At 50.1% G+C, this 26288-nt stretch overlaps 10 protein-coding genes across 13 annotated transcripts; 5 read left to right on the top strand and 5 right to left on the bottom strand.

Annotated features, from left to right (window-relative positions):
- Positions 1 to 86: 86 nt before the first annotated feature.
- Positions 87 to 1056, bottom strand: PV06_07722 (uncharacterized protein; the record flags this gene model as incomplete). Its single annotated transcript, XM_016408997.1, has 3 exons — positions 87 to 227; positions 302 to 709; positions 828 to 1056. 3 exons carry the CDS (start codon positions 1054 to 1056, stop codon positions 106 to 108), a joined length of 759 nt encoding a protein of 252 aa, XP_016260751.1. The 3' UTR covers positions 87 to 105.
- Positions 1057 to 1370: 314 nt separating this feature from the next.
- PV06_07721 (uncharacterized protein) lies at positions 1371 to 2700 on the bottom strand. Its single transcript, XM_016408996.1, has 2 exons — positions 2511 to 2700; positions 1371 to 2461 (listed from the first exon to the last, which is right to left on the bottom strand). The coding sequence occupies exons 1-2, from the start codon at positions 2565 to 2567 to the stop codon at positions 1814 to 1816; spliced, it is 705 nt and encodes a 234-aa protein (XP_016260750.1). The 5' UTR covers positions 2568 to 2700; the 3' UTR covers positions 1371 to 1813.
- A 138-nt stretch (positions 2701 to 2838) lies between these two features.
- On the top strand, positions 2839 to 5408 carry PV06_07720. Of its 2 annotated transcripts, XM_016408995.1 has the most exons (4): positions 2839 to 3188; positions 3306 to 3407; positions 3821 to 4770; positions 4832 to 5408. In XM_016408995.1, the coding sequence occupies exons 1-4, from the start codon at positions 3171 to 3173 to the stop codon at positions 4869 to 4871; spliced, it is 1110 nt and encodes a 369-aa protein (XP_016260749.1). In that variant the 5' UTR covers positions 2839 to 3170; the 3' UTR covers positions 4872 to 5408. The 2 variants fall into 2 exon arrangements, with proteins under 2 accessions (XP_016260749.1, XP_016260748.1); XM_016408994.1 differs by having other exon boundaries at positions 3306 to 4770.
- A 159-nt stretch (positions 5409 to 5567) lies between these two features.
- PV06_07719 (uncharacterized protein) lies at positions 5568 to 6859 on the top strand. The gene is made up of 4 exons (XM_016408993.1): positions 5568 to 5755; positions 5806 to 5940; positions 5991 to 6094; positions 6149 to 6859. Exons 1-4 carry the CDS (start codon positions 5735 to 5737, stop codon positions 6531 to 6533), a joined length of 645 nt encoding a protein of 214 aa, XP_016260747.1. The 5' UTR covers positions 5568 to 5734; the 3' UTR covers positions 6534 to 6859.
- A 1827-nt stretch (positions 6860 to 8686) lies between these two features.
- On the top strand, positions 8687 to 9613 carry PV06_07718 (uncharacterized protein). The gene has a single exon (XM_016408992.1). It carries the CDS (start codon positions 8986 to 8988, stop codon positions 9508 to 9510), a length of 525 nt encoding a protein of 174 aa, XP_016260746.1. The 5' UTR covers positions 8687 to 8985; the 3' UTR covers positions 9511 to 9613.
- On the bottom strand, positions 9572 to 14944 carry PV06_07717. Of its 3 annotated transcripts, XM_016408991.1 has the most exons (9): positions 12559 to 14944; positions 12323 to 12494; positions 11996 to 12263; positions 11912 to 11937; positions 11676 to 11863; positions 11104 to 11630; positions 10679 to 11005; positions 10427 to 10561; positions 9572 to 10235 (listed from the first exon to the last, which is right to left on the bottom strand). In XM_016408991.1, the coding sequence occupies exons 3-9, from the start codon at positions 12131 to 12133 to the stop codon at positions 9903 to 9905; spliced, it is 1674 nt and encodes a 557-aa protein (XP_016260745.1). In that variant the 5' UTR covers positions 12134 to 12263; positions 12323 to 12494; positions 12559 to 14944; the 3' UTR covers positions 9572 to 9902. The 3 variants fall into 3 exon arrangements, with proteins under 3 accessions (XP_016260745.1, XP_016260744.1, XP_016260743.1); XM_016408990.1 differs by having other exon boundaries at positions 11996 to 12494; XM_016408989.1 differs by having other exon boundaries at positions 11104 to 11863; positions 11996 to 12494.
- On the top strand, positions 13174 to 14997 carry PV06_07716 (uncharacterized protein; the record flags this gene model as incomplete). The annotated part of the gene is made up of 1 exon (XM_016408988.1): positions 13174 to 14997. One exon carries the CDS (start codon positions 13174 to 13176, stop codon positions 14995 to 14997), a length of 1824 nt encoding a protein of 607 aa, XP_016260742.1.
- A 152-nt stretch (positions 14998 to 15149) lies between these two features.
- Positions 15150 to 16661, bottom strand: PV06_07715 (uncharacterized protein). The gene has a single exon (XM_016408987.1). The coding sequence runs from the start codon at positions 16234 to 16236 to the stop codon at positions 15625 to 15627; it is 612 nt and encodes a 203-aa protein (XP_016260741.1). The 5' UTR covers positions 16237 to 16661; the 3' UTR covers positions 15150 to 15624.
- A 1384-nt stretch (positions 16662 to 18045) lies between these two features.
- PV06_07714 (uncharacterized protein) lies at positions 18046 to 20841 on the top strand. Its single transcript, XM_016408986.1, has 2 exons — positions 18046 to 18851; positions 18962 to 20841. The coding sequence occupies exons 1-2, from the start codon at positions 18450 to 18452 to the stop codon at positions 19367 to 19369; spliced, it is 810 nt and encodes a 269-aa protein (XP_016260740.1). The 5' UTR covers positions 18046 to 18449; the 3' UTR covers positions 19370 to 20841.
- On the bottom strand, positions 20529 to 22432 carry PV06_07713 (uncharacterized protein). The gene has a single exon (XM_016408985.1). It carries the CDS (start codon positions 22329 to 22331, stop codon positions 21168 to 21170), a length of 1164 nt encoding a protein of 387 aa, XP_016260739.1. The 5' UTR covers positions 22332 to 22432; the 3' UTR covers positions 20529 to 21167.
- Positions 22433 to 26288: the final 3856 nt, after the last annotated feature.

Here is a 26288-nt window from a genome sequence, read left to right as displayed (position 1 = left end):
CGCACGCGGCCTCTATCATGTACGATTATGGGTTGGGTAATCCCACTCTTCATGCAGCTTTCGGGAGTCTGGCTTTCCTTATGTTCAGCATCGACGATCACATGCTCAGACCACAGAGTAGGAGTATTCTGTCCCAGAAGTCCAACTTTCCGAAGTCGGTCGATCTCCCCTGGTAACCTCATCCAACAAATCTCGTGGTGCTTTGTAAAGCATGACATGAAAATGCTCTAGATTGTCCAAAACCATCAGTCCAAGCTCAGCCTCGCCAATATCACCTAGTTTTCAGACGGAGTCAACTTACCTAAAGCGTGTACACTCTTCAAGCTCTTCCAGTTCTTGAACCAAATGATCTGGTCTCTCGTTATACCTTGGCGTAAGAAGGTCTTCTTGATAAAGTCCTCAGTCTGTCTCTTTCCTTCTGGTGTGACCTCCCCGGTCTGCTCTTCCTCATCGATAGTGAACTTTGTCCATACCACAAGGTGGGTGATATCCTCATCGACATGGTAGGGCCAGTCATTGTACAGGATCTTGAAATCACTGGCATCTTCAAATGGTGGCTTGTCGGAAGACGTAATATCTGCCCACTTAAGTCTGAACTGCTTCACATACTCCAGCACGCTGCCATGCTTCTTCTTCAAATGGTGAATATACTCGAGGTAGCCTCGAAGCTGACTCGCATTGCGCTGGAATTGATAGATTGTATTTTCACCTGGATCAATCATCGGGTCAGCCGCTGGCCGCAGTGCATTCTCCTGCTGTACGCGTCTAGCCTCCAACGTTTCGCCCGCCTCGAGACCAAACATCAAGGAGGTGTAGGTTATACATACTAACCAACTCCTTGCACTTGTCCCAAGTAATTCTGTCAAATTCCTCGTCCCGCTTCGACAGTATCACTTTGTTCTTCTCACTGATACCCTCTAGAAACTCGGGACACTCCTCGCTCCACGCGGCCCGAGGCTGATTCGCATTCCAATATCGTAAGGACAAGTCTACCGCATCCCCGCCTCCTTCGATGGGTGTTTCCATCCCACCCAGTGAGTGAACGGAATGCGGCATTCTTGGCCTCTCGATTGAAGAATCTCAGGACAACATATGCCTTAGATCACAAATACATGTTGTGGACTCATACGAGTACATCAGGAATGTCATGCGGATGCTACGGTAGGTATATTGCCAAGCCTTGCTATGGCCCTGCTGCCTGTCACAGACGAACGGTGACATCCTCGGATTGTAACGATGTTTGGGTGAATCACAACGTCGTCGAAGTACCAGTTTCCTTTAAACCTATGGAATATAAGGGGAGCCAATTAGTAACATCACGTCAAATCTAATCTCATTGTTCTCAAGATCCGAAACAGTAGGTGTTTGATGTCAGATAGATCTGTAGATAGTCACCACACAGGTGGCCGAACGGTCCACTGCATTAGTAGCATCGTTCCTATGAAGGCTATATCATGCTTTTATTGCTGGTGTTGCTCCCTCATTTGCCGTATGGCCTCACTTCCAGTAAGAGAGGAGGAATTCGGGTGGAGACGCCTGTCTGTGAAATGTCCCGGGAACTCTTTTATGCATGGAGAGTAAGTTCAGGCAAAGATGGCGAGTCTAGTGCCTAAAAGCGAGTTATCAATACAGCACTTCATCTCAGCTTCCTTCACGATATCCTTTTAGTAAAGGCTGGTCCTGAAATTTGCTGGGTCATTGGTATGGATCGACAGGCCGCGAAGGACGCAACGCTTGTGGTGCTCTCTGCGAAGAAAATCACAGCTCCCTTGCAGCATTTCGGCGTCCAACACACCGCAGGAGGAAAAGAAATTCATGTTTCAAGGACTCGGCGTGACTCGTCGCTATCGATACTGATCAGAGAAACAGAGCCTCGCGCTAGCTCTGCCTTGATATCAGACCAGGAAGAAGGGTCAACACATCTCTGGGCCTCCTCGATAAGATAAGTGGTGAAGCCAGCTTTGGCAGCACCTAGCGCAGTATCTTTGACACAGTAGTCTCCAGCTAGGCCGGCGACGTAGACGTGGGTGACTTGTCGTTCCGTTAAGAGGGCGGCGAGGTCAATATCCACCCCTCCAGCACCGGCGGTCATGTTCCCAAAGGAGTCAGAAAACGCAGAGTACATTTCAACCCTCGAGTCCATCCCTTTGTGAACAGTGGCGTTTACCTTGGAAAGATCGATTTCCTTAAGGATCTCTGCGCCTTTCGTTTGTTGGACACAATGAACGGGCCACAGTCGTTGCTTCATGGTTTGCTCTGGCTTGTTGGCGACAAGATTTTGCATGTCGACGAAAGATTCAAAGGGTTTATTGTTTGGGGGAGGGTGGTTAGTTGCAAACGAAATGTGATCACGAGGGTGCCAATCTTGAGTTGCAACCTTGACCACGAATCTCGGGGAGCCGAGCAGGCGGTTGACCAATGGAACGATGTCTCGACCTCCAGTCACAGCCAGTGAGCCATCCTGAAGATAGTCAGGATTACCACTACATGAAAAACCTAGAAGATCATACAGGCGGACAGAAGTCATTCTGCATATCAACAACAATCAATGCTGGCCTGAACGACATCTTTGCTGTCTAAAGGTGATGGGATCGGTTGAGAGCTGAGAGTCAATTGGGATTCATGAGAGAGAGCCCAGGGACAACAAAAAATGCTGATTTTCGATATTGTATGAGAAGTTCTCAAGTCTGGTCGATGGTTACCCGACTGAGGGAAGAGGAATGCTCTCGTTTGACACATTACGTGGAGTTGGCGTGACCAAGTACGAGGTTCGGCTCAGCTGCCCGTTTGAGACCTGACGGTTTGAGGGAGTCTTTTGTATTTCGCTCTCCCCAGACTTCCCTTCCACCACCATCCAACTAGGTCAACGGATTGGGCTTCATAACATTTCTGCTGGCTCGTGGTCGCTTCTCATTGAGATCTACGTCGCTCACCTTCAGTTAAGCCCACGTCTGCGGCATTCACAATTATATCTATCGTGTCTTAACTCTACCTCACCTGACTTGTTGCCTGCCCTCGGCTGTTCTCTCCCCACGCCAGCACCTTCACGATCAACATCTTGCTTTCACAACGACGCATCCCATACTTGACACTGTTGACGGGAAGTAACGAATCATTCCAGAAAACATTGCAAAGGGAGATTTCAAGAGCGACAGTGATAGGCGCGCATCATGTCGAAAGCCTCGGTGGTACGCAGTCCCCGCCGGCATCAACCCAACTTCCTCTACAAATGATCGCGGTCACCGCGCATTTGAAAAGGGAAGATTGCACACCTATAACGACTGAGCTGACATGCTTCTAAACAGGGCGACGTCTATGCCAAAGTCATCAGCGATGTGTGCGATCAGTCACGACAGGATTTTGAAGAAGGTGGTGTTGAGTTGGCCACGTTGGAGTTGTTGAAAGCGGTAGGTCATACTCTCCTCATCAGCCAAACCATGATCTGGGGGGTATGCATCACAAGAACCATCTCTTCATCAGATCAGAGCACAGTTTCCACTGCCAGATCTCAATGGATGAGAAAAACATTCGTCAAAAAGCAAACATCGACGGTGGCAGGCAGGCAGTGATCGTGGATTGCGTGTGAGGGCGAGGGCGGCGAGACGAGCGAGAGAATGCGCGGCAGGGGAAGCGGGGGAAGCGAGTGTCTTTGAAGGCCGCAGCCCTTTGACTCATGCTCTTAAATACGCCACGACGCCTGCCCAGCCTCATCCTACCCACTCAGCTAACCTGTTTGGGAAGCCCCCCTCAAATACACTGCCTCCTCGTTGCAATTGTAGTGAGACTTTGGGAACTTCTACTGACACTACCCGACATACAGGAATGGCAAAAGAAACTATCAGGCCTTAAGGTCGCTCAACTACCTTGGGACCCCCCTCCAGCACCTCCAAAAGAGCAAACTCTGCCCAGCAATGCCAAACCAATCCCTGCAACCCTACCGAGCAATGGCAACCTGACCAGCACCCCTCCAGCCCAATCCTCTATTCCGCCACAGCCAGTCATCAAAACTGAGAGCAATGGAGCCTCTCAATCATATTCTCCGCAGCCTCCACACCTTCCTCCCCTGCAGCAGTATCAAGCCCCATCGTTCCAGCAAGGTCAACCCATGACAGCACGCGATCGAGCAGCGATGAATCTACACCAGACATATGGTCCCCGAGCCGGTCCCCAGATTGCACAACTCCAGTCCAACCAGTCCCGTGTACCTGGGCAGCCTCAAGCAACTTCGCCAACCAACTATATCAAGCAGGAAGATACCCAATCATTCCCAGGTGTTCAAGACTACTCTCAAATTAATCAACCCCTAAGATCAAGTCAAAACGATGGCGCGTCTGACGCTCGAGATGAATGGGACGCAGAGTATCTCTCACGCAAAAACCTCTATGCCACACATGGTGCCGAAGCAGATCGACTGATGCGCGACCAGTTCATTATGTCTCAACAGTCGCTTGAAGCTGGTGGCCTTCTTACCCCACTGGAAGCCCGACCTGCTCCAAGAAGTAATGCCATACGTCAAGTCAATGCGTCAGCGTCAGGACCATCAAGCATCACCCGTGCCCAGGGTGACGCTGCAGGTGACGAAGACGATGATATCGATGACGAGGATGCTATCAATTCCGATCTTGATGATCCAGATGATCTCGCCGCCGCTGACGAGAACGGCGAGGAGACTGATCAAGTCATGCTATGTACATATGACAAGGTCCAGCGCGTGAAGAACAAGTGGAAGACAACTCTGAAGGACGGAATCTTACGGGTTGAAGGTAACGAGTAAGTACCAGCTTCCCGGCCTCCCAACACTGGAGAGATGGCCCGCTAACATGATGTATAGATATGTTTTTCACAAAGGCCAAGGAGAGTTTGAATGGTAGGCGGTTGATATTGGGTACCGAGTCGCGATTGTCACTCTCGAGACTCGATACAATTTCAGAAGCTACCGAACAACCTGCGAAACGAGACATGAACATGTACACATGTCTCAACTGGGCAATCCCTGGACAAGCTGTGAGCACCACATGGCATAGCGAGGTAGTATCAACCTATCTCTAGCCCACCAGGATAGCTCTGAGTATGCACTCCTCCAATCGTCCGGGGACTGGACTGTACTATGAGAGAATTGATTTGGTGAATATCTAAACAGACAATAAAGGCGCACAAGTCGCTGACGGTTGCGGGGGCGGCAGAAAAGCTCATTATTGACGTTAGTAATGGTGGTATGAGACTGATATCCTTGATCTTCTGCTTTATGCACTTATGGTTCAAGTCAAGTCGAAGCGAGTCGGGCTTTGGCCAATATTGACAGATATGCTTCCGCAATACCAGATTTTATGATTCAGTTCTGGAAATCTAATGCAGCTTGATGTTGTATACCCACACTCATACTAGAATATGCATGTATAAGATTGTTGCAATCGTATTGTCTAGGACCTTTTTAATTAAGGTCAATGGCCTCGTGGTAGTTTGCGAAGCGTTGCCTGAGAGATGACGTAATGTGCGGTGTGTGTGTACAGAGTATGTCGTAACACCACAAAAAGAGGGTGAAGTGGTTTGTTTCCACTGTCTGCCTTCGCACGCTTAAATTCGGTTCACTCACAGTCCTCTTCTTCGTTTTGATCTACCACTTATAATCTTCAATAACTGCCGACGTGCTCTGGCTACAGCCTCACATCTCGTCTGCAACACCTGATCCTTTCTCTAGACCTGGACAGGCTCTTTAGGAGCTCAATTCTCAATCATGACGCTCTACTACAGCCTGGTCAGTAATACTACAATGGAGCTCTTTATGGATGCTAACGGTACCTACAGGTTTTCGCCATCTTGGTGTCAGAGATGGTACTCTTTATTTCCCTGGTCGTCCCAATGCCTTTTACGGTCAAGCGCAAGATGTTCAATTTCATCTCAGAGAGTCCCTTGGTAGCAAAATTACAGTACGGGATGAAGGTTGGAGAGACTGTGATTTTCCCAGGCAGCAAGAGACTGACACGTTCTAGATCACGTTTATCTTCATCCTCATTCTTTTCCTCGACAGCGTCAACCGCGTTTACCGAGTCCAAGTTGAAATGGCGGCCTTGATGAATGACACCACCGGTGCAGGGTGAGAAGGAAACATCAATTGGGTGTTTTGAGGAAATTCACTGACACTCAGCAGACGAGCAGCAGCAATTGGCACTGACCGTATGGAGGTTCAAGCTCGCAAGTTCTACTCGCAACGCAACATGTACTTGACCGGCTTCACGCTTTTCCTCTCTCTCATCCTCAACCGCACATACGGTATGATCCTCGATGTCCTCCGTCTCGAAGAAAAGGTCAAGATGTACGAGGGCGATTCACAGGCTGGCGGCAAAGAGGGAGAGAAGCTAGGCAAGCACTACCGTGCGGACCAGATTGGAGAGCTCAAGAAGCAGTTGGAAAAGAAAGACAAGGAACTGCAGGCAATGAAGAGCCAGGCCGAAGGTCTGCAGAAATCGTATGACGAGTTGAGCGTCAAATACAACCAGACCAACCCGAGCGAAGGTGACAAGAAGAGCAACTGATGGTCGGAGTTGAGTGCGACTTCACGAATTTGTGGGTGTGATGCGTGCTGGTGTGCGATCGTGGACTGGGGTTGCTGGCGGACGGGAAGGTAGAAGTTGTTGAAAACGAAGCGTGATGGGATAGGAGGGCAGTAGTCAGAACAAAGGAGCAAATGTGACTACCTCGATGCTCGATAGGTGAGGTGTGTTTAGTCTGTATTGTATATGCTAAAGAAGAGCAATAGATTTTTGTATTTTCAGAGTTGATGAGCATGGAACATGGATGTAGCATCATCGGTCGACCCTGAATATCCTTGTTCCCAATTTCTCTTCGCCCTGAACATCCGGCATTCTTTAAATCTCGTATCCGCTCAGTGGCCGATGCGTCACTTTGGATGGCTTCTCATCCCGCAGTTCCCATGGCCATTCGAAGCGGTGAAACAATGAGGAGAACGAGGTCGCAAATCGCCCGCATTCTGTGTGGAGAGCCAATGACGCTTCCATTTTCATCCTCGTCTACCTACGACTTCTTCTTTTCGATCTCTCGACGGCTAATATCAAGCGATGGCAACTACTGAAGAATTGGCAAGGGTTCAATTGAATTCTCCAACTATGTCGGTGCTTGTGCCGAAGCTCACGAGGTGAACGGATAAACAGGCTCAAGATGCCGACAGTTCGTTTTCCTTTATAAAGGTGGGTTGTTTTCGTTTGCATCCAGAGAGAACCACGTCTTGCAAGACTTGATCGCGTGATTTCTGGCCATGATGGGTGCCCTCTTTTTCGTGGTGGCTCTTTTGCTCACAACTCGCAATGGTCATCGACAACCATTTGCTCAAGCTTTGCACGCTTCCACCGCAGACAACAACTCTCCCTTGCAAATTGACCTAGGCTATGAGATCTACCAGGGCTACAGTAATGCGTCTACCGGATTGAACGTGTGGAAAGGGTACGTTTTCGAAGGTGAGGCCCGGTCGTTTGTAGGAATCGAGCTGAACTTTTGTCCTTTTTAGCATCCGTTTCGCAGCTCCACCGACAGGTTCCAACAGATGGCAAGCTCCCCAGGTGCCCGAGAACAATCGATCGTCTATCCGTCAAGCCGATCAATTTGGATCGATCTGCCCTCAGGGCCAGGACACCACCAACACACTCGTCCCGTACAATGGCACTGGAGCGAGCGAGGATTGTCTTTTTTTGAACGTCTACGCTCCCAACAACAACGCCTCAGGATCACTACTACCGGTGCTGTTCTACATTCACGGTGGAGGCTACGGCAGAGGCAATGGAAGACAGGATCTGTCTGCGATCATCAATGGCAACAACGACTCCTTTATCGGCATTACCATCCAGTACAGAGTATGTGTGAACCCCCTGAAACAGACAGTCGCTGTTCCGGACTAAAAAATTGATGACGTGTAACTGACATTGGTCTCTAGTTGGGTGCGTTTGGCTTTTTGGCCGGAGACGAGGTTTATCGAAACGGTGTTGTGAACGCAGGACTTCTCGATCAACATTTCGCTCTACAGTGGGTTCAGAAGTACATTCACCTGTTCGGGGGTGACCCAACGAGAGTGACCATAGCCGGACAATCCGCCGGTGCCGGGTCGGTGATGCTTCATGGAATGGCCTACGGAGGATCTTTGGGTCAATCACTATTCCGAAATGTGAGTGTGTGTGATCAAACCAAATCGAAAGGGTGTGGATGAAGAAGAAGAAGAGGAAGAGGAAGAAAGGAGCTTTCTCAGCTGATCCTCCTCTCTGTCTCTAGATCATTGCCCCTTCTCCCTATCTCCCGATGCAGTATGGATACAAGGACTGGCAACCCTCCCAGGCGTATTACGCCTTTGCGACCATGGTAGGTTGCGCACCGACCCTGCCGTACGGAGCACATCCAGACACGATTTTCCAATGTCTGGTCGGTAAAGACACTGCGACACTCCAAAACGCCAGTGCCAGATTGTCGGAGAGTGGCAAGTATGGGACTTGGTCATTTCTACCGGTGACGGACGGCACGTTTGTCCAAGATCTACCTAGTCGACAACTCTCACAGAAAAAAGTCAATGGTCTCAACCTTGTGGTCAGCAATAACGCGCTCGAAGGACCGGCTTACACCCAACCCAACATCACGACCCAATCCGACTTTGTTGATTGGTTACGTCTCACTTTTCCCTTGTTCAGTAACGATGACATCGCCAAAGTTGTGTTGTACTACCCAAGTTCGAGTGAACCCACAAACCACAATGCAGCCTTGTACGCGACGACGGGGACGAGTGATCCGACCTTTGTCAATCAAAGTAGTGTTGCCACGGGTCAACAACAACGAGCATTTGTAAGTGGATGCCCAGGCAGACTCGGGACTTGTTGGCGAGTTATCTTGACAAGCGTCACAAACGGCTGACTTTTGATTCCACACACCGGAAAAAAAACCCCACAGGCAGTATACTCGGAAACCACATTTGTATGTCCGTCGTATTGGATGGCGGAGGCGTACAGTAGTGGTAGTGGCGATGATACCCGAGAAGGTCGAAAAACATCATACAAGTATCAATATTCTGTACCCATAGCGGTCCATGGGTCAGACTTGACCGCTTACTTCGGTCCACCTACCCCCAACCAAAGTCCTGAATTCGTCAAAGCCGCAATGCAAATCTGGGGTAATTTTATCACCACAGACAATCCTTCTATACCTAGTGATGTGGCCAGTGGTGGTGGTGGTGGTGGTGGTGGATCGACCGACGACGACGACAACAACACGAGCACGAGTAACCCAGCGTCGAATTGGCCTCCTTTCACCATCAACTCTCCATATCAGATCGACCTGAACGTCACCGGCGGTACACCTTTTGCATTTAACCTGTCTTATATCGACGCCAATCTGACCGAACCTGGAGAGCCCGGGTTGTCGAACAGTATCACCCTGGTCAATGCCTATACCTGGGAAGGTGGCAGGGGGTACAGGTGTGACATGTGGCGTGGTCTAGGTAGCATAGTCCCGGAGTAAGTCTTACGGACTTTCAGAGGGTACCCCGAACGCATAGTATCTCATCACCATTCAATAACCTATCTCGATTCAGGGTCGTCAAACTGCGACCACTGGTCTCGCTTTATTACCATTATTACAAAGTAGAAAACTATCTCCCAGACACCCTTCTCTTCCTCATCCTCGTTTCCTCCTTTCTGACAATGTCCGACCCCTGATATCTGAAGAATTCCAGCAAATCAACACACTTTTCTTTCGCGCCGAGGGAAAAATTGGCCCGTCTCCAATGCCTCAAAGGGGTTTCCGTTCAAGGCCCAATGTCTACCGTGTGTCTGGACCCGTGTCGAGGTCGCCCCATTTCCCCGAGTGTCCATGTTCAAGTACAGATCGTTCGTTGAGATAAAGATAACCACCTAAACAACGCCATCATTCTGTCCAATCGTGTTAGTGTCCATGTTCACGTTCGTTTGCGTCTGACTATTCGTCCCCGCATGCGTCGTCTCTGTCTGAGTATTCCTTCGTCGTTGATTTCGACTTCGACTTCGCTTTCGCTGTTTGTCCAGATACCAATTCTTGACGGGTTTGGAGAAGTTCCTCCTGCTCCATCCGACCACGTTGACTTCGAACATGAACAGCACCAAACCTGCAAACGTGATTGGGGCGGTAAAGGCGAAAAACATCCAGAAATTGGGCAACCATTTCCAGCCATTCCCATCGACAGAGAAGAAATTCATACCAAAGAAACCCTGTGAGACCACAAAATCTGTGTCAGTGTCGTCTCGACGAGAATATACAAAAAGTAGAGGGTGGGGGGATCCCGGACGGGAGAGAGGACAACTGGCCATTTATGCTATGCTGTGATTCGGCTCTTGGTTTGTTCACGCTTTGCATTGCCATGTTTCTCTCTCTCTCTCTCAAAGAATAGGAAAACACTCACAGAAACAAAAGTTCCAGGTAGAAACAACAACGTCAATACTGACACAGTCTCCGAAAGGACTCTTCCATCATTACGAGTCTCGGCCAAGATACCCTTTGACACATCATTGTCTTCGATGGCGACACGGTTTGATATCTGTGATATTCCCACAAAGATCGTAATTCTCGGGTTAGCCTGCACAACACCTTCTCACTTTTTGACACATACGAAATCTGTAACTCTGTATAGACCAGGGGGGAAATGGTTACTTACGAATCGAGTTTCATTCTTCATCCTGTCAACGAAAGCGTCAGCCCGACATCGGAGATTGTCAGTGTAGACGGTTTGGAACCTCAAATTGTTGGATATATTGTCTGATGTGTGCTGAGCTGGGGATGTGGCGGAACAAAGCGAATCATGGGCCTCGGTGATGTTCTTGAGTGTGTTCGAAGCCACTTGCATTGCCTCTGCAATGTGGTGGACGTGACGATTGAGCTCGTGCATTGCCGCATATTTCGCCACCAGAGCCGTGACTTCCCTTGCCCTCGCTGTATCGCCTCCATCATTTTGCAGAGTCTTGACCCAACCCTCCAGACGAGTCTTGACAGCCGCAGGGGAAAAAAAGGCTTGTCAGCCCAGCGTTCCTTTTAAACAAAAAAACATACTGAAACGACATTCTGGTCGGTAGCATTTCGTACCTTTTCAACATTTCTAATGGGCGGTTGGAAGGACCACAAGCTCCGGTGGAAATGCTCAATCATAACGTTGTTGGCCACGTTCAGAAGACAGAAAGGATCGTGTAGTCCCTGGGCAATGTCGAACCGCGCGTTGCTGATTGCCGCCATGATCTTCTTCTTGATTTCTTTACTCAGGTCGAAGCAGACGATAATGTTGAGAAAGGCATATTGTCCCCCACCGCCTCTTATAGCTGTCCGCCGCCAATAGGTGCAAAACCCCATAAAGTCCCATGTGTACTTATATGAAGGTGACTTTGGATTTGGATTGCGTGTCAAGCTTCTGTATGATGGTGGATTGGAGCTTGGAGTTGATGCCTGGGGTGGACCAGTGTCTGCTGATGTCCACGTCCATTTTTCGTCCTCGGCGTCGCTGAATTCGCTGAAATGTCGTCTTGCTGCTGCATCACTCGTGTGGCCCGGGACTGTATTTTGATCCCCTACGCTTACCTTGTCCATGACATTTTTGGTGAGAAAGCGTGATGACGTGCCTGCCATCATTGAGTATGAACGGCGCACCCTGTTGAGTAACTTACAGTAAGAGTATGGCGCACTCGTGCTGGGATCTCGGTTTCCAAGCTCTGAGGACCTGAAGAACCCGTTCGCGTTCCATCCCGCAACGTCGAAAAAGAACTCCGGAATGTTGAACCTGCTTGATAGGTCATCGATGAGCTGGTCGGGTGCAAATCCCCTCTCCAAGCGTTTTTCGATTGACGGCATGAAGCTTTGAAAATATCAGTCTTGCGCACGAAGCCATTGTGGCATATCTTACATCACATGTGCGGTGCCAGTGGTATACTGAACGAGGTTGGTCAGAACGCGGTACGAGGTACCAGAGGCGAGCAGTGTTACATACCGATTCTATAGGTCGAGCCACCAAAGTCTGAACATCCCTCAAATCCGTGTTATCATAGCTGACTGGGGCACTGCCTGGTTCAAGATTAACCTCATAGGATTTGCCTTTGAGTTGGCGGAGAAGATTTGCGGGAGGCATAGGTCAAGTCTAAGGTGCTGCGATCAAGAACTGAGTAGAAGTGCGGCTGAAAAACTGGAACAAAACGACGAGGACAGGGAACCCACGGAGACAAGAAGACATATAGTACAAAAGAGGATGAGAGGGCATTCTTATGTATGGTAAGACTGAAGATTCGCAGCCCACTGAAAGCCTGATATGCGGACGTACCATTAGTCTTTCTTGTTTGCTTTACGGAAAATCTGTAGCGAGGCGCTGAATATGAGTCCTGTGTCCCCGTGTCGTTGAATATATGTCGTTAGTACGGAGATTAGGTACGGATAGAGCAGGGATAGAGTGATCAACTGGGTGGCTTGGTGCTCTTTCGAATTGTATAGGTCATCTAACAAGGGGTGAAGGCGATAAGTAAAAATGTTTCCAATCATTTGTCTCATTTTGGTGCTGACCGTGGATCGTCGACTTCATGATATGCTCTTCCATTCAGATCCTGACTGGAGCTAGTTTGCTGGCGGGAGTAATAGCATCTTTCAATTCCAGGAAAGGCCAAGGTCCACAACTGTACGCTGTAGTTTGTCGTCGAATGCGGGCTTGTAGAGCTCTAACTCTACTACCGAGGCGACTGAAAGAAGGAGAGTTCCGTATTGGTGTTCGTATTCAATTGCATGCCACTTGCGAGTAGGTCGAAAGCAGATTATACAAGGGACCAGGATGTCGCCATCCGTGATGTTGGTGCCGGTGAAAGCGCCATGGTGTATTACAATCGAGTCGCAACACTGCCTGGTCTGACTCATCACCCTGCAACTTAACGGTTTGTGTGTAACTTAGGACGCGTGAATTTCGTATCGTGCTGAAACATGATTTCCGTCCACAAGTCTCCAGCTCCTGATCGTGGACAACTTTGTAGGCCTATCTGTTAGAATTCGGCGATTTATGCAAAAATGTCTCGGTGATGCTCAGAAAGCTGTGAAGTGCTTTCAGACGCAGATTTCGTTCACTGTCAATCACATTCCTTCACCTCCGCGTCTCCCCAAACTTCGTTGTCGTACGCAAGGCCCATCGTCATGGCAGCCAGCAGTGACGATGAGGCATTGGCAATCACCATCTCGGTGGAAGAAATAGACGCCATGATACACAGTCATACAATGCGGCATTCACTGAAAAAATATATTGGCGACAAGATTCATCAGGATGTTCGAGATCGGCGTTGGAGAAGAATAATTGTTCGTGGTCACTATCGGCGAGATGGCTTGTCGACATTCGAAAAAGAAGGCAGACGTTTCAATTGGCACCGTCCCACAAGCCGAATCATTGATGACGACGTGTTGGAAATCAACTGCTTCCCAGGTCAAGACTATGTTAAACACAACGCATACCTAATTGCGATGTATCTCCGGCTGAAAGAACTGCAGTCGCCCTCTTTTGGTTGCCCTTCTCGCTCGACCATCGTTGAGTACAAGTTGCCTTGTGCGGAAGACTGCACTGCGATATTTGCTGGATCCAATCTGTCGCTCATGGGTCAAGCTGATATAGTGATTCTGGGCCACGTCGAGGCTGTTTTGCCCATGACTGCGTACATGTGGGAAAGAGGTACTTGGGTACGGGACCAGCAACTTTTTGAGTGGCGGAAAATCATCTTGCCACATGGTAAAGTTGTCTCGTATCTGGGGTGCATGATCAGTCTGTGGGGAGATCTTGTCGGTTCTTTAATCAGAGTGCTGAAAAAGTTGAACAATGTCAGCTGTGTCGTTCATCTTGGGAAGGCAGGCTCTCTGCGGTCTCGCACAAAAGCCAACGGCTCCGTCATTCAACCCAATCAGATCGTTGTGACGGGCTCATCTAGTTGCGTGGGGAAAGAATCTGTTCAGTGGTCCAACCCCTTTGAGTATGATATTACCCGACAGGACCAGAGCTCAACCAAACTCGTGGCTGGACAGAACGTGAGTGTCTTCTCACCCCTTGTGGAGACTGGAGTCTGGTTTGAGCAGTGGCGCAAAAAGGCGGATTGGGTCGACTGCGAGGTTTTCGACGCCGTGAGAGCTTGTCGAGAGGTAGATGTCCATTTCGGCTATCTTCATATCATATCCGATGTCTTGGCTCAATATTACCCGGAGAATCTGTCGAATGAGAGAGATACTCTAGCGCGATCTCACAGACGACTAGCATTTGACAAGATGAAGAAAATCCTAGGTGGCTTCCTTGCCAGCTCTCATTCAGGAAAGCTGCTGTTATCACCACCTCAGATCCGAAACAATGTACAGCACATGGAGCCTAAAAAGTCAGAGGTTCTTCTCGCCTCCGAAGTCCCTCGCGTCGGCGTCGGCGTCTTCGTTATCCACCCCGCCAATTCCACTCCTGAACAACAATCTTCCGTGTCTCTAGACGAGACAAACGCATGGAAGTTCATAATGGGGAAACGGCTAGGCTCTCACGGCAGTGGCACTTACGCCCTACCTGGTGGCCACTTGGAATCCGGCGAGACACTGGAGGAGTGCGCGGCGCGTGAGGTCCTCGAAGAAACAGGTCTTATGGTTCACGACGTGACTTTCCTGACGATCACGAACAGCATACTGGATGCGGCCGAAGGTGGAAAACATTACCTCACGGTCTTTATGACAGCGAGGGTAATGATGGATGATGATACTGGCGTCAATGTTCGAGCTGAGGAGGGCTTGCCGATCGCACAGCTCATGGAGCCTAACAAATGCGCAGGCTGGGAGTGGGTGAGTTGGAGACAATATGAGATGTGGGCGAAGGCGCAAATCCGACGGAGGGAATTGCTTCAGGCTGATGTTGATGATCGTGGCGGCGATGATGGTCGACTGTTGTTTTCGCCGATGGTGGACTTACTCGTGCAAAGACCGGGCGTCGTTCCCACGCTGAAATGATACCCTAATGGCGCATTCCATAAAAGCGACTACGTCATCGACATTATCCAGATTATAATGGTCGTCAGTAGGAGAAGGCGCATGCAATGACACAACGATAAATCATGAAGACTCTGGGCAACTCATACAAGCCATTTCAGGCCTGGACACAATTCTTTTAGAAACGAATGTAAATTTTACTGTCATCGCTAATTCCCAGGAAATGGCTTGGATAAAGAAAAGGGAAAAAAGGCACAACCCAGGTCATCGATGTTTCCTCCTCCAGGACGATGACCGACAATTAACGCTCACCATGAAACAAATGAAGTTCGACAGTCTCTGTCGAAATGTATTAGTCCTGCTATGCCGATGCTCCCATGTTTCTCGACTCCCTGCATCACATGTTGCTTGTACATTAAATCATTCGCCATTTGGCCCTTGTACGCCAGCTCTTGTTTGAGTTTCCTAGAGTCTTTGGAATCATGCCAACGACACTGTTGTCCCACGCATGGTTTGCTGCACGACGCGGAACGTCGATAGATACACCGCGTTATCCTCGCATATGTGCGGTCTCGCCCGAGGAAAGAATCGTGCTAGTGAGCCCATACTAGAACTCATGCCACTGCTCGTACCGATACTTGTGTTTCGTCAACGAAATACCTTGTCAGGGCCGGAAGGACCAGAGTTGAATTTCGGTTCCATGATGTTTGGCAAGTCTTTGGCCACGGGCCCAACTTGAGTCTGTGGCTGAGAGCGGGTTTGATCGATTCGCATCCTCAGTGGTTGTGGAGAGGCCGGCCGGCCTCTGTTCGCATTTGGAGTGCTCGATCCGGAGTCACCGGTCCTGGCCTTGTCTCCGCTCAATGAACGGTATGCCTGTGGAGGATCCTCGCTGTATCCTGGGGAGGGCAGGTTTTCGGGTATATTGGTGGGAGCATGAAATACTGGAGTTGGCCGTTGGGTGGAGTTTCTGTCACCTGAGGGCTTGGGTGAGAAGAGAACTTGGTCCTTCCATTTCACGAACTGCGACGCCGTCGGGGAGTTTGGAAAAAATGAAGGATTAGGGACCCGTCCTGGTGTTGTTGCAGAGATTCTGGTAAAGGCTCGATGGTAGGCGATCTCACCCAGAGGATCTTCGTTGGGGGATTGAGGTGAATTTGCTAGATCAGGACGATAACCTCGTAAAGCCCACTCATGCTCGTCATGTGTTGATAAACGTTTTGGAATTCGATCGGTGGAACGCTCTGATCTCCTCTTCATCGTTGATCCTTTGTTTGGGGCCGGGGGCTGGGATGACGACGAAATCGAGGACAGTGGCGATCCCCCCAAGACAGCACTGAGGTTGAAAAACCACCCTTGATGAAAGAATGAGCGATGATTCTGATTCCGATGATGATGATATCGAGAACAATTCAAAGAATGTCCAGCCCCCAGGGCAAGGGGATGTCGGACAATTCACAAGCCCAGCATTTAATGATGAAGAGGTTGGTAGATGATGGAGAGGAAACAACGCAAGTGCATGAAGCAACAAAAATCCGGCTTCGCTAAAGGTTTCGAGAGTCCTTCGATCCGGATTTCAGGTCTGAGCGGCTGCAGCCGTACGACAAGTGGAGAGATGAAAATCAGAGGGACATGCAGCTTGTCTAGGGATGTAGGTACCTATTTGGTGAATACGAGCGAGCCCGTGACAATGGGTATTGGTGGCCTCCTTCTTTCCAGGGCTTCATTACATACCTGGGTCCCTAGCTAGGTGTGCAAACACTCGTCCCTAGACTCTCTGGCTGCAGGCTTCGGGCATACCCCTAGGTAGCTACGAGTAGAACGAATGTATCACTAGGCGCTGTATGTCCAGCTTTAGGGGCCTCTCAGACTCATTAGGCACTCCTACTTTTAGTTTAGGCGGTAGTATACAAGCCACTCGGCACCCGGCACGGATTATTAGGGTTACACTAGGCCCGTCACTCCGTCTGGGCCTCTTTTTTTGCCTCGTCTGGGCGATTTCTCGGGCCCATCTGCACCATGCACATCATAGATGGAGCAATGTCACTTCTCATTACGTTTCGACGGAGTATTTTATTGTTTTCTGTGTTTTGGTGAGTACCCAGTTGCAACCACCGAGGAGCAAGCCGAAGACAATATAAACGTCTAGTGGATCCACTCGACTCTGGTGCATACAGTACAACGCCATCTCCTCGACTTCGATGGGATGTTGAGGGAATGTCAAGGTAGACGCCTCTTACTTCGGGTAGGACTGTAGTCAGGACACTTGCATCGAACTACGCTGTTCGGGACAAGTCAGTGCTTATCCGACCAGTCAGTATTGCAGAGGAGGGCTGCAAGTGTCAAACGGACGTCCCGACCAGGCGGTACCAAATAACAGGAGCAGTTGTGGCTGGTCAGAAGCGTCCATCGACAGTGGAATCACTGGGATGATGGCGTTGAAACAACATGGTGGGGGTTTTGGCACATTATTATTATTAGGTACGAGGGCGAAGAGATGTACGGACGGTGCTCAGGGCCACTGAATAACCCCCAAAGGCTGGTTGAGGCTATCGAGTAATGAAAACGATGATACGGAGTAACGTGATGAACTGTTGGGGTTCGCCAGGCTAGCACTAAGTATTCTCAAGAGCCTCGTGTCAGTGTGGGTAATGAGCACGAGGGCGTCTACGAGAACAACTTGTGGCCTGTAGACCTTCAATACCTCTAACACGAGTACTTGGCTCCGTTCTGTATTCGTAGCGCTCTCAACGGTGCTTGTGCTTTGTTCCACTCCCAGAGACCCTTATTACTATTACAACAGATTCTTCAAGTGCTCGTACGGATCTTCCGCTCCTAGCCAAGGCTTTGGACTCGGACTAACCGCCTAAAGTTGGTGCTAGTCCTTCATCCACAGTCAATCCCTGTCCTGCTTTGGGTCATTGGTGGCGACGAGGGAAAGTCAATCGGCGCCAGGCCCGAAAGAGAAAATATCTTTTGTTTATTGAGACCCTCTCATTGGCTGCAAGATTCTCTTATCAGTAACTCCCGTAATTCCTAGGGATTCAGGGTTCCTCTAGAGCCCTTTGGCACATGTCCGCTTGCCCATTTCCCTCAACTCGTACCATTTTCCCTTGGCCGCGCCCTCTACTGTACATGTTTGCTCTACTGTCTTTGTATTCTTCATTGTTCACTGGGCAATATCTCATACTCAAGACCCTGTAACATGATGCCTTGAGTACATCAGAACTTGGAAGATATCATTCAAGTGCTTGTCATCCTTACCGACTACCCGTATTTCAGCGAGACAAAGACAAGGCATCCCGGTCCTCAATCTCCTGCACCTTTGATCCGCTTCCTCTTTTTCCCATAACACCACATCCCACCAGCACGCACTCCCCACGTCCCACGCAAACACTGGCTTCCCAATCCTGCAGAGGTTTGCGACACGAGACAAACAACCGCCTCCTTCCGTACCTCACTCCCAGCTCATCATGACCGCCAACTACTCAACCCAGACCTATACTATCCCCGAGAACAACCACTTCATTGTCAGTCGCCAACACTCTCCTGCCAGCTCCATCTCTCCTCAGTCGCCTCGAATGCAGGACTACCTTCAACAACATGCCCCGAATCCATACAAGCAGCTACGGCCGCTCAAGTCGCCTCTTTACGTTCCCGCTGCCCTCCGTCCAACCGAGCACTTCTACACCCCTTCTCCTATGACACCGCCAAAAAGCTTGCACGGTTCTTTGGATAATCTAGAGAATGCCGAGCCTCAAGTTGCCAGCCCTGAGCACCAGTATCCTTTGGACCTGGAATCCTATGATCCGGATTGGGTGCAGGAGGAAGAGCTCGGTGAAGTGACCGGTCCTCCGACCAAGGAACATTGGAAGGTATGTCACATACACAATTACATTTCGACGTATGGTCTTGACTGTAGGCCGTACAATGATCGAGGGGACATTTGTGAGACTAGATTCCTGGCTAACACATCTCTATCTAGCCCGACGAAGCTTCTCCGACCTGCGACTCGCCAGAATGCAGGTCGACATTCAACCTATTCGTTCGCAAACACCACTGCCGGCACTGTGGCCACATCTTTTGCTCCTCACATACGCCTTTCACGATCCCTCTCGACCAATATGCCAAGTTTCACCCAGACGGCGTCGCTTCGCGAGCATGCGAAACCTGTCATCGCCAGTTTCAGCGCTGGGACACTGCGCGCTCCATCCGCCGCAAGAACAGCCAGAACAGCAAGGATGAGGACTTCAACAACGAGAGCGTGCCGTCTACGCCACTAGCAGGACCAGCAGGGCATCGTCGCATTCAGTCGGCCGGGCTGCGGGGAGCCAAACCTGTCACCGAGGTCGCGAACAGCGTTCCCAAAGACTGGCACTGGTCGACCTTCTGAGGTACCCGAACATGGTCACGTGACCACACGCCAACATCTGGACCAGAGGGTAATTACGGAGTAATCCACCATTTCAGCTTGTCACTTGTGGCCACCGGTCTTTGCCGACATAATCTGCGGGCCCTTTCCCCAGATGGGAAACACAGCCACCGGTCTCGACATCACAGTCAAACGAACGTTTAAAGGAGCCTGGTTCCTTGGAAGGGAAATTGGCCCCTCCATCGGAAAATGACGCATACTGCTTCCAATTGCCGTGTATGATCCGGAAATACTTCTACCTAAATTGAAGCCTCTTCCCTGAATGGTCAACGGTTATATGCGGGTGTAACTCGCCTGGCTCACTAAGAATGGCCTGATCTCACTGGTACATCCGATTGCCAAGCAAGAGATGTCTGTCATCGATAAGACGAACTTGAATGAAAGATGAGAACGAATGAATAGTGATGAGACCATGTTCAATTCTAGGACTCGGATGAGTCGGGATAAAGAGGTCATCATATGATCCAGTCCGAACCTGGAACTGGCCCAGACTCACTTCTATGTTTGGAATGTTCTCTGAGGCCTCCTAGTATGCTTTACGCTTGCAGAGCTACTGGACACTACCAGGTAGACGTTGGCGCTCAGTACAACCAATCACTCGAATGGTCCGTACCGCGAACAGCATCCGTATGGGTTACACGACAGTGGTCCTAAAGGTCGGTTGGGTGTGACGAACCATCACCAGTCGCCTCAATGCGACAATTCCAAAGGACCTTCGGTTTCTGTACGAGGACGATGACAAGCATCATAGTCAGCGAGAAAATATTCCGGGTGATGAGTCTGGTTACTTGTGATGAGACGGATGATCCGACGAGTTCAAATGTCACCTTTGAGCCTCCCCCGACCTTGCACCCCAGGGAATGCAATGCACCTACGTGCTTCCCCGCTTGTATCCTCACTACGACGCTGGTCTCGGGATGATCTGGATGCACATGTGCTACACATTGCTATTGTGACATGCGTTTACTTGCCATGTTGCACATACTAGGGTGAAAGGTGAGACGAGCATGTGAAAGGTACGGAGATTTTCTTGTCAATGAGACTTGATTATATTGTGATACTCTTCGATTGGGCGGACATGTTCTTTCGTTTAGACATGCTTTTTGATGTGATTGTCATTGTGACATTGTATGTGTTTTTATTGCATGGCGTTGGAGGCTGTTTATCGTTCAACGGGCTTTATTGGGTCGGAAACCTTGTGTATCAAGCCAAGGATCGAAGATTTGTTTTTGGTCTGCTGAAATACTACCATGGCTCTGTTTTCCTCGTACTGGAGACGGCGATGGATAGACTAGAACTAGATTAGATGGTGTCATGTACTATTGCGGTCGGCTGGGACATCAGATAGATCTGGGAGGGAGTATCTGATAGCGCTTTTTTTGGATCTTGTTTGCTTTTGCTTCTTTGAGCGAGTAGATCAATGAATTCGTTTTTCATTCTCAATCTGCACTATCATTGCGATGCTTCCCTTGAATCTCTGTTTGCTCTCTTTACGATTCAAGCCAGCCAATTACTTGACTCGTGCTCCGGGTACGAGTGAAACCGGAGCATGGAGGGGATTAATCTGGTGCCTGCCGCACCAAAATCGTAGCCAAGGTACGGGATAATCTAGATCACCATACAAAAGATATGGTCGCTCTCAATGTAACTGTAACCGTAGCCGTGACCGTGACTGTGACCAAATTCCTCTTGTACCCTGTCATGGGGGTCCGCATGTCTTGGGGGAAGGGGGGGGGAGCGGGAGGTTTCCTCGGGGTTGTCAACCCATCAACTGACCCAGGTCCTCGGGCGGCCACCTCGTCTGGGCAAAGGTCAGGCAGCGCTTGATGCTCTGGAGGAACTTCCGGGTGGCCTCGTCGGCCATGATGTGGGCCTGTTTCCCGTCGCTGGCCTCGTGGAGTTTCTCCCGGGCCGAGCGCTCGTGGATGCCGACCATGGTGACGCCGATGGGCCAGGCGGCCTTCCCGATGGACAGGGTGAGGTACCGGTCGTTGGCCTCGACGTACCGCCGGGCCTGGGCCGACCGGACGATCTGGCAGATGGGGTCGAGCAAGGCGTGGTCGAGGTCGGCCCTCTCGAACCGGCGGAACAGGGGGGTGAGGTCTTTGAGGACTTGAAGGTAAGAGGCGTGGGCGGCTTTTCCCGAGGAAGAGGCCTTGACGGACGGGTCCCGCGACGACAGCGCCGAGGACCACTCGGCCAACAACAGCGTGAAGTACGACGCGAGTTGGCGGTAGAGGTAGGCGTGTGCTGCGGTGTCACTGGCTGGTGGAAGCGCAGACGGGATCAACATGTCCCTTTCGGGTACGAGTTCGAGGGTCGTCGGGATGGGTCCATTGCTCAGTTTGGGTTTGTTGCTGCTCGTCAAAGACTTGGAGGGAGTTGTGAGTCCGTAGTATCGCCTCAGGCGCGAAGGATGAGTTTCGTCGTACATGGCCACGGGTTCGTTGAGGGATCGCAGTTTGGACCGTAATTCATCATCGGGGATGTCTTGTTCGGGAGTCGGCGTCGTGGGTGTGGACGATGTTGCTGTCTTGCCATCCTCACCACCAAGAGGTGGATCTTCTGGGAGACCGAGTCTTTTTCTTCTCTTGCGTTCCTCTTCCCGCTCCTCCTCTTCTCGACGGCGCCGTGATTCTTCGGCCAGTCGACGTTTCTTCTCTTCGCGGGCTGCTGCCCGTTCGGCCTCCTCTTCTTCGAGTTTGCGCTTCTTGGACGCCCGTTCTTCTCTCTCCGCCTCGATCCGTGCTTGTTCGGCGGCGTAGGCTGCTTCTCGGGCCGCTTCGAGCTCGGCGCGGCGGAGGTACTTTTGAGCGGGTGATTGTGAGGACGTCGACGGTGCTTGTTGTTCTGGAGATTTGGACGGGGTTGGTTTCGGTTTGGATTTGGCGATTTGCGCCGACATTAACGATTTAAAGTCCATGTTTGTGTGTGTTGAGAAGTCTGAAGCTGGGCGAAAGGATGAGAAGCGCTGCGTAGTTGTACTTAATTCTGCAGAACAAAAAGACTTGGGGGAAGATTTTCTACGAGGCTGCAATGTAAAAAAGTCCACAGGCCCCGATGGACACTTATCGCTACGTTTTGCGGGGGCACCAAGGCTGGGCCCGCCGCTGCTTTTGACGTCCATAAGAACCCACGTCCTCTCCGTCTCCTTCGTATTGCGGCTCGCATGCTCGTATTATTGGGGTCTCACTGTCGCTATAACTCTTGCTCTTGATGTTCCAGTTGTGCCATTGAACATTTCCACTAGTATTCCAACTACGTCGCAGATGTCGAAGCATAACCCGCAGTACTACCTACATATCGCCCCTTGGCTTTACGGGGCTAAGCTAGACTCGGAGGCATCGCACAGTTCACGTCTCGGCAAGGCCCAAACTGTAGAGTACGCACCGTACCCAAGTCAAGCTCGTCCTTCATTGCGACGGGTTGGATGTATCCCTTTCTGGTTCTGAAGGTTGATTGTCCATGGCCCCTGCCTAAGCCCTCCAAAAGCGGCGGTACTTCATTGATCTGTTCAGCCCGAGAAGCCCGAGGTCCCGCTCGTACCGTAGTTCCCGCACTACGCGTGGCTGAATTTATTGAGTCATGCTAATGAGTTTTGGTACCTAAAAAGTCCCCACTGAAGCACCGCTGCAACGAAATAAATCTCCTGATCTCCTCCTCGTCTGTACATATTGAACCAGAGGTGAATGCGCTTTATTAATGCCGTTGCCTCCGCCTGCCAACGTCCCCTATCGACTCCTACAGATTTTTTGAGTTTAGGCCGCCCGGTTCCAAGTGTTACGAAAGTCACCCGGGCACTCAATCATAGGCTGAATGTTAGCTTGAGGGGAATTGAGGACACCTATAAAGGAGCCTTCGATGCCCAATTGAAGGGAAAGAGGATAATCTGATTACCGCCAAACCTCAATCGCTCATCTCTGCTCAAGATAAACGGAGTGTCCGTACAATGAAGGCAACGCACGAATACTCGGCAGCTCAATATGTTCGCGACACTGGTTGTCCTCTCACTTGGATGTGTCGGTGCTGCTGTACCAGTAACGCAAATGCCGCGATGAAGGAAGAATTCCAGGAGTACGAGCTACGCACCAAGACTCGGCCAGGCACAATCGTCGGTCGTCCTGCCGGTCGCGAAGCGTATGTCGGAAAGTCGGGGATGAAGTATGAGCAACAATCACAATCACCGAATCAGACGGCGCAGAATGTGTGATGGCGCCATATCGAATTACCAAAAGGGAATTTTGAGGATAGGAATTCCAATGAACAAGTTTTGATGAGAGCGAGGCCGGGATGGTAGAATGCCTGTGGGATCGACACAACCAAGATACCCGAAGTACCGACACTGCAATGAATGCAGCAAAGCAAGGCCTTCGCAAAGAAATGTTGTCACTCCTCGTTTTTTACTTGCATGGGCACTGTAACTCAGCGGTGTGATTGACCAGCAAAGAGATAGCCATTAGAATTGTCTTCAATGGGTTAGGATTCTTTGATTGGTATGATCATCCGAAAAACTATGACCGAGGAGGTCTCAAGACACGATTGTTTCGCTTTTGAGGATGTAGACAACCAACGGAAGATAAACGGCCTCCCCGAGTGGCGACAGAAGATATTCCTCTATGTAGTAACGACAAAGTCGTGGAACAACGTAGGTGATATGGGATGGAATTGGTCATAAACCCTTAGGTACCTACCGGTGTTTCTTTAGTAGAGGATTTGCAGTGTTTAGGTAAGTAAATGGTTGCCGGGAAGCCTAATTTGACGGCCATTTTGGGGTAGCGACTATGACAGAAAAACTCGGCAACAGCCTTCATTCATTGACCGTAGACAATATTATTCGTAGCAATCTATCTTGCATCAATCCGACACAATTTATCACCGTCGTTGGTCAAACACGACATGAAGATACCATTGTCAACATGGTGTACCTTGACGAACCCTCTCGAGTACCAGTAGGTACCTTTGCCCCTCTTCCTTCTCCAGTCTCAATCGACCCCAGTTGCCAGTATGTCCACCATAAAGAGTTTGTTTCCGCTTTACATTTGAAAACTTCAAATCATCAACCTCAACTGCAGTTCAAGCCCCGAGTATCCCATGACGGCGATTTAGTATGTCGGATTCGTTCGACCGCGCTCTGCCAGCGTACGGAGCGGCTTCCGTTCTGGAGGCGATGAGTAACTTCGTGCTGGCATCGCCAATGGTGGATCATGCAACGCCAGATGCATAGGCTCGTTTGTATTCCTTGCTTCGAACAATGTTTAGTCGATGTTACCATCAAGCCCGATATGGAACATACGATCAACAAAAGTTGGTGTCCGGGGCCAATGACTCTCATATCGAGGCAGAACCGTAGCTTTTCGCCGATGCAGTGTGAGCTTGTAAAGTCCAAAGATTAACGGTGGCAGCGCAAGGAACAGAGAGATGATTCCAGTGATTGCCTCGACCGACAACGCCATTGCTTCCGAGGTAGGACAGTGCTGCTGTTCAAGGTGGATTGTGCCAGATGCGACGATATGAAGACATCATTGTGAGACTTTATCTTCTTCCGCTTTGGCTCCATCTGCACCAGTTTGAACCGGTGCTCTTCCCTCATCTTGACTTCGAAAAACCATGGTATTGGAAGTTTACGAAAGTGCGACGAGTGCTGCGGCTGTGGTAGAAGCTGGTCGCTTGTCGTCGTCGCCAGCTATTGGCTGATGCCCAAAGTGCGCATCCACATCCCATTGGACTGCCACGCGCAGATGACGCCTCTGTTTATGGCGTCCAGGATTTGCTCAACCCCTGTCCGAACTTTCGGTGGCTGCCAATGAAATGAAAACAGTTCATCCTTGCCGAACTGATGAGTGTCCTTTCGCGCCTGATTTTAGGTCGTTGCCGTGACATGATGAGTTAGTCCGCGCGCTAACATGAATTGTCACTTGCTGGGGTCAGGGCCAGTGGGCGCAGCAGGACAACCTCGCACTTTCGGTATTGACCAATGAGGCATCTCGCGAAATCCAAGGCAGGATTCAGCCTGACCGCAACGAGCTCATCTTTTCTGGAGTGCAGATTTTTCAATGTGAAGGACCTGAGCGGAAAGGTAGGCATATATGGTGCGACCTTGTCTCTGCTGAATTCGCTTCCACATTCATACCTCTGTTTGCATGCAACACCAAAGGCTGTTTGCTTCTATTCACTGAAGAAACGAGGTTGCAATTGAGTGTGAATCAACCCGTGACCATCCGCCTGGACGCTATCATGACGTCTCTGGTTCACAAGCATGACGATGAGGAGTGGTTGTCACATAAGCCCTTTATCGAGGAACACTACATGGGGAAAAACCGCACACTGGACTGGGTAAGAGAGGAGCTTATGAAATGTCGCTCATTCAATGCTAGGTAAGGAATCCACGAGAACTGTACGATCTTCATCTAAATATGAAATGTAGCATCCATCAGTACAAGAGAAAGCTAAGGTCATGGCGCTTCGCCAAAAATTACAAGGCCAGGTATTGGCAGGGAGTGAGAAAAGCCATAGGCCGCCGTGGCTTAAATCAAGACGACGTCCAGATAAAGATTCATTCTAGACCCTTGAACAAAACCCAGACGCAAATTGCACGAGCTTGCAGGCGCCATGACTTACCATCGATGAAACGCAAATGGCGTGCAGGGAAGGCCACCAGAATCGCTCTGCCTTAAATACGAGCTGATAGTATCCAGGTTCAAGTCCGCTTACGCCTGAACATGTTGAGATTGTGAACCATGCGCCGCATAACATGATGCAAATCCAGCTTGACCTGCCAGGTCTAAATCTCATCAAGAGCATGCTGCAATTGTCCAATTCTTCCACAATACCCGATTCGCAGACAGCTTCGCAGCAAACCAGACACCAAACATTCTCAATC

This window comes from Exophiala oligosperma (genome assembly GCF_000835515.1).
Source record: "Exophiala oligosperma strain CBS 72588 unplaced genomic scaffold supercont1.7, whole genome shotgun sequence".
Taxonomy (NCBI): Eukaryota; Fungi; Ascomycota; class Eurotiomycetes; order Chaetothyriales; family Herpotrichiellaceae; genus Exophiala; species Exophiala oligosperma.
Note: the sequence above shows the minus strand (reverse complement) of the source record. Positions and strands in the feature narration are given on the sequence as shown.

What these genes read in the sequence shown, in the direction of transcription:
- PV06_07713 (XM_016408985.1), bottom strand. Translation starts at nt 22,331, where the DNA reads ATGGACTTTAAATCGTTAATGTCGGCGCAAATCGCCAAATCCAAACCG.
- PV06_07717 (XM_016408989.1), bottom strand. Translation starts at nt 12,133, where the DNA reads ATGCCTCCCGCAAATCTTCTCCGCCAACTCAAAGGCAAATCCTATGAG. An exon ending in CCATTAGAAATGTTGAAAAG is followed by an intron (nt 11,006 to 11,103) that starts GTACGAAATGCT and finishes GCGGCTGTCAAG; the next exon opens with ACTCGTCTGGAGGGTTGGGT. An exon ending in TGAAGAATGAAACTCGATTC is followed by an intron (nt 10,562 to 10,678) that starts GTAAGTAACCAT and finishes GGAATATCACAG; the next exon opens with ATATCAAACCGTGTCGCCAT.
- PV06_07718 (XM_016408992.1), top strand. Translation starts at nt 8,986, where the DNA reads ATGGCGGAGGCGTACAGTAGTGGTAGTGGCGATGATACCCGAGAAGGT.
- PV06_07719 (XM_016408993.1), top strand. Translation starts at nt 5,735, where the DNA reads ATGACGCTCTACTACAGCCTG. An exon ending in TGACGCTCTACTACAGCCTG is followed by an intron (nt 5,756 to 5,805) that starts GTCAGTAATACT and finishes CGGTACCTACAG; the next exon opens with GTTTTCGCCATCTTGGTGTC. An exon ending in AATGACACCACCGGTGCAGG is followed by an intron (nt 6,095 to 6,148) that starts GTGAGAAGGAAA and finishes GACACTCAGCAG; the next exon opens with ACGAGCAGCAGCAATTGGCA.
- PV06_07714 (XM_016408986.1), top strand. Translation starts at nt 18,450, where the DNA reads ATGACCGCCAACTACTCAACCCAGACCTATACTATCCCCGAGAACAAC. An exon ending in CGACCAAGGAACATTGGAAG is followed by an intron (nt 18,852 to 18,961) that starts GTATGTCACATA and finishes ATCTCTATCTAG; the next exon opens with CCCGACGAAGCTTCTCCGAC.
- PV06_07721 (XM_016408996.1), bottom strand. Translation starts at nt 2,567, where the DNA reads ATGTCGTTCAGGCCAGCATTGATTGTTGTTGATATGCAGAATGACTTC. An exon ending in AGAATGACTTCTGTCCGCCT is followed by an intron (nt 2,462 to 2,510) that starts GTATGATCTTCT and finishes GACTATCTTCAG; the next exon opens with GATGGCTCACTGGCTGTGAC.
- PV06_07720 (XM_016408994.1), top strand. Translation starts at nt 3,674, where the DNA reads ATGCTCTTAAATACGCCACGACGCCTGCCCAGCCTCATCCTACCCACT. An exon ending in TTACGGGTTGAAGGTAACGA is followed by an intron (nt 4,771 to 4,831) that starts GTAAGTACCAGC and finishes CATGATGTATAG; the next exon opens with ATATGTTTTTCACAAAGGCC.
- PV06_07715 (XM_016408987.1), bottom strand. Translation starts at nt 16,236, where the DNA reads ATGAAGAGGAGATCAGAGCGTTCCACCGATCGAATTCCAAAACGTTTA.